This window comes from Oratosquilla oratoria, chromosome 4 (genome assembly GCF_046742065.1).
Source record: "Oratosquilla oratoria isolate Oo_2021 chromosome 4, ASM4674206v1, whole genome shotgun sequence".
In the NCBI taxonomy this organism is placed as follows: domain Eukaryota; kingdom Metazoa; phylum Arthropoda; class Malacostraca; order Stomatopoda; family Squillidae; genus Oratosquilla; species Oratosquilla oratoria.
Genome location: NC_134780.1, coordinates 7,982,697 through 7,988,000, shown reverse-complemented (window position 1 = coordinate 7,988,000; position 5,304 = coordinate 7,982,697). Strand labels below are relative to the sequence as shown.

Genomic DNA, 5,304 nt, shown 5'->3' with positions numbered 1-5,304 from the left:
CCTGGAAGTTAATCTATTTCCCGAGGAACTAAGTCGACTGCTAACCGCCATCCGTACTTATTATTTTACAGTGAACCAGGGTTCTTAGCTAGTGGTTAAGACTGGTACGTTTCCTTAATGGACTTATCGCCGTTGTCATACCTGAATAAAATCCCCCGTGACGGTGATGTCGGTCAAATAATTCCGACTGTCGTCCCCGGACTCGAACCTGGGCTCGTGAATTCTCACTGCCGATGATCTTTTTTATAGCCTTTTCGTCTCCTTTGCATGCGGAAGACATGAAGTTCTTGTAGAAGAGGGAAATGTGACAAGGTCTTTCTGTTGGTGAGGGGGCTTGTGTCATGAAGCTGTCTAGATGTCGCTTTATTGTCTCACAATATCTTTCACTCTAGTTTGCTCTCTCACCCAACTTGTTCTCTTTTGGACTCTCCCATCATTGATCTCTTCATTCTCCTATGTGCTGTCCTTTGTTTTGTTTCCATTGCCTTCGTTAGTTTCCACGTCAGTCAACATAAATCTTGCAAAATGTGGTAACCTACCGAAATGTTAACACTTTCTATGATGATCTGCTTTAATAATTACGTGAACAACTTGATCAAACAGCTTTTAATAACCCATTAAACAGGATATATCATGTCAATAAGGGAAAACAAATGTTAAGATACAGCAAAGCTGCTATTATTAATAAGTTTTTCTGGTGTAAGCATATTCTCACAAGTATTATCTGCGCCTTCAACCAAACAAAATCTGTCTTTTAGGGAGAATTTTGTGTAATAAAAGCAATAAAACACAACAAATCTGATTTTAAATGTTTATTAATCCTGATTGTGTCATGGTACACATATTCGGATTTCAGCATTCCTTTTGTTTAGTATTGTCCAGGATCCAATTTTTATATGTGGATATTCGGGTGTTTACCCCTGGATAATTAATGAAAGCACATCCTCGGCCAAAGCTGACGATGCCTACTGCCACCCAATATCCCTCTTTTGTCTGTATGACTGCAGGCGCTCCGCTGTCTCCCTGTCAAGCAAGAAACAAATTAAGACAGTGGGTAAGAAATATATTGTAAAGTGTAATAAGAAAAAGAAAGAAGACTGCAAGCTTTCAGTTCTTGTTTCCTTTTAAAAAATGGGGATGTAAAATGTGCAAAGTCGGAATATTTGTGTATATATATATTTCCATATCCTATTTTGTTTTTGTGAATTAAATTTTTATAGCATAATACTAGTTTCCAAAGTGAAATACGGGAGACTCAAAGCACACAGTCTTCATTTTGTCTCACCAAATGGAAGATGTTTGAAGAACTACCATTAAAGTGTATATATCACAATAAGTGAGAAAATAATTGCTCAGGTTATGTTTTATTTTAACTTTGAAGATATTCAAACGTTGATTTAAATGTGCGGGGGACTACATTTGTTGAATGTGTATTTCGTTTTAATAAACAGAGGGAAATATCTAGTTTTATATTCAAGTATACAAAGGAAGATATAGTAGAATAAAATTGTCCAGTCTTTATTTCTGTGGCTGAGGGCATTAGACCGTCGCTACTTGCAGAGGAAGATGGGTTGACGGTAGCTTGAATGTTGCCACTAGCGAGTTGGACCAAGGGTATGGTTCACTAAATTACATACTACAAAGTCCTCTGTAAGTGGCATCATACTAGCCAATGGCAAATCATAACGACAATAAATAACTTGTTTCACAGTGGGATCAAACACTAAAAAAGGCAATTAAGCAAGCAAACTGAAGTGAACTACATTACAAGTTATTGTTTTTCGTCTGGTTAGTATCTAGTTAAAAATATCCTTAGCTTTATGTCTTCCTCCTTCTCTTTCGTTAATACTTGAACTTCGTTTTACTCAGCAGCATCCCCATCTCCATTCTTAATATTTTCCCTCCTTTGGAATGGGGATAGTTCAAGGATGGAGTCACAAGGTGTGCAAAGATGGTGTGTGGAACAAGGACGGGAGGAAATAGAAGGAAGGGTAGTGAGTGGTGGGATGAGGAAGCAAAGAAGGGTGTAGAAGAAAAGAAGCGAGCTTTCATGGATTGATTACAGAATAGGATAAGGGAATCATATGAGAGTTATAAAGAAAAGAGAAGAGAAGTAAAGCATAAGATAAAGAAGACAAAGAGGAGAGCAGATGTAAAGTTGGGAAAGAGAATGACAGAAAATATTGAAAGTAATAAAAAAGATGTTTTGGAAAGAAATTAAGAGAGGAATAGGAGGCGAAACAAGGAAATGACCGTGATGAGTGAGGAAAATGGAGGAGAAATAAGGAAGGATGAAGCGAAGGCAGTTGTTAAGATGATAAAAGCAGGTAAGGCCCCTGGCCTGGATGAATATCATGCAGAATGTCTGAAAAAGGGAGGTACAATAATGGTGGACTGGCTGGTGAGGTTATTTAATGTTTGCTTAAAGGAGGGCATAGTGCCGGAGGACTGGAGGAGTACCTGTATAATTCCACTTTACAAGGAAAACGGGGACAAGTGTAAGTGTAGTAGTTTCAGAGGGATTAGCTTGTTAAGTGTAGTTGGAAGGCTTATGGGAGGGTCTTGATTGAGAGGATTAGGAAAGGAACAGAGGGAGTAATTGGTGAGAAACAGTTTGGATTTAGGACAGTTAGAGGTTGCGTAGACTAGATTTTTGTGGTAAGACAGATATGTGAGAAAGCTATAGGAAAAAGTAAGGATATTTTTTGGGTTTTTATGGATCTGGAAAAGGCTTATGACAGGGTAGACAGGAAAGCACTGTGGGAAGTATTGCATATATACGGGATAGGAGAAAGCTTTTAGGAGCTGTCAGGAGTTTTTATGAGAGTAGTAGAACGTGTGTCAGGATTAGAAATGGAGAGAGTGAGTGGTTTGAGGTAAAGGTGGGGTTTCGTCAGAGAGGTGTTATGTCACCCTGTCTATTTAATTTATACATGAATGGGGTGGTGCGAGAGGCAAATACAATTGGGCTGAGTCAGGGATCGGAGATGGTTAAAGAAAATGGAGAAAAGTGGGAGATAAGCCAGCTGTTGTTTGCGGACGATACTGCGCTTCTAGCAGGATTAGAGGAGGGATTGAGGAAGTTAGTGACAGAGTTTGGGAAAGTGTGTGAAAGAAGGAATTTGAAGATAAATGCGGGTAAGAGTAAGGTGATGAGATGTATAAGGGGTGAAAGAGGCAGCAGACTAGAAGTGAATATTAAGAGAGAGAGGCTGGAGGAAGTGGATAGTTTTAGATACTTGGGTGCGAATGTTGCAGGAAAGGGAGAAGTGGAGGTGGAAGTAGAACTTAGATTGGTGGATTAAAAAGTGTAATGAGAAATAGGCATTTGGGAATGGATACTAAGAAGAGATTTGTGTGAAGGAGTGATTGTACCAACAGCACTGTGTGGGGTAGAAACATGGAACGTAGGAGAGGAAGAGAGAAGGAGTTTGAATGTGTTTGAGATGAAATGCCTGAGAAGTATGATAGGGGATACTAGGCTGGATAGAGTGAGAAATGAGGAGGTGAGGAGGAGAACAGGGGTGGAAAGGGAGTTGGGAGATATGGTGGATGAAAGAGTATTGGGATGGTTTGGACACATGGAAAGAATGAATGAAGAAAGATTAGTAAAAGAGGTGTGGAAGGCAGATGTGGAAGGAGTGACCATGAGGGGGCGACCTAGGATGAGATTAATGGATGGGATAAAAGAAGCTTTGGGGAAGAGGGGAATGTCTGTGGTGGAAGGACGGGAGAGGACAGAAGACAGGGGTGAATGGATAATGATTGTATATGGATGATGTTGTGATACATGTGGTGCATTAGGTGGGAGATGGGGGTGAGGGAGTATATGTGAGAAAAATTTTACACAGCCCAAAGGGATTTCTCCCCGTCTTCTCGTTTTCTGCATGAGGGGACGGAGAGGTGGGGTCGCCGGTTTAATGAAGCGGTCTTGTTATGGATGTGCTGTGTCTTGTGACACTGCTTCTGAACCAGGGCAGTGGACAAGATGCAGGGACGACCCGTCATCCAGGAGATACCAAGATAAGAGGGAGGGAAGAGGGTGGAGGGGAGTGGAGTGTGATAGGAATGGAATAGATGGGAGTGTGTGTGTGTGTGTGTGTGTGTGTGTGTGTGTGTGTGTGTGTGTGTGTGTGTGTGTGTGTGTGTGTGTGTGTGTGTGTGTGTGTGTGTGTGTGTGTGTGTGTGTGTGTGTGTGTGTGTGTGTGTGTGTGTGTGTGTGTGTGTGTGTGCTTGTGTGTGTATATATGTCTGTATATATATATATATATATGTATACATATATATATACATATATATATATATATATATATATATATATGTGTGTATATATATGTATGTATATGTATATTAGTCTAATTTTTGGGTCGACTCTTCGCCTGGACAGAGATGACAAGAACCAACGTAGGAAGCATGCAGACAGACAGACATACATACATAAAGACAGACAGAAAGACAGACTAATCGATCGAGAGAGTCAGAGACAAATAAAAAAGAAAAAGAAATGTCCATTTGATAACCATAGAAAACGCGACTTCTGACCTGACAAGCATCCCTCTCTGGCGTGTAGGTGCAGATCATTTTCTCAGTCGTGTTGTATTGGTACTTGTATTTCTCAGCGCATTCCAGGTCGGAGATGACTTTTAAATTGACTTCCATGAGTTTATTGGGCGATACACCTCCTGAAAAAGACATTCATGATTTAGGAAGATATCACTAAAACACTTTCGTTTTCTGCGGTGAAAGTTATAAATTACAGATCACCTCTATGATATCATACTTCTTGAATGTGGGTATTTTACGTCTGTGTATGGTATAATTTAGAGATTTTAGAGTGATATTAAGATGATACAAAGTTAAACTTTTGTTTATAATTCTACTATACCTATGCATTTATTTACTTAATTTGTTATTATTTATATTGTTATAATTTTTTTTCATTCATTTATCATTACTATATTTTTTTCGTGTCCGACCAATTTATTGAGCAAAAGGTCTCCTGTCGGCATGCTCCGCCTTTGTAATCCTTTGTAATTCTTTGTGAAGAACTTAGCCCAATCCTGTCATAGGTCTTGCTTGGCTAGGTCGACCGCTTGCGGAGAATGCTATACACACAGTGGAATTCCGTTTTTATATGAAACAACGACCAGTCAGTGTCCTCTACGTCAATAAATTTGGCTTTGTCTAAAAAGGAGAGAAGGAGAGTTAAGGGAGGAGGAGGGAGAACAAAGTTGTTTTATTCAGATAGTTCCATGGCGCGCGCAAGTATTCTACGACACACAAAGCAATATAATTAGTTGAACT

At 39.6% G+C, this 5,304-nt stretch overlaps 1 protein-coding gene across 1 annotated transcript in view; it reads right to left on the bottom strand.

The window, feature by feature from the left end:
- Nucleotides 1-806: 806 nt before the first annotated feature.
- Nucleotides 807-5,304, bottom strand: part of LOC143024272 (vitellin-degrading protease-like) — a 36,785-nt gene continuing 32,287 nt past the window's right edge. The window contains exons 8-9 of the mRNA XM_076183062.1: nucleotides 4,543-4,682; nucleotides 807-1,023 (exon numbers count right to left, since the gene is read on the bottom strand). Of these exons, the coding sequence (XP_076039177.1) occupies nucleotides 853-1,023; nucleotides 4,543-4,682 (311 nt within the window). The 3' untranslated portion in view covers nucleotides 807-852. The remainder of the gene's footprint in view (nucleotides 1,024-4,542; nucleotides 4,683-5,304) is intronic.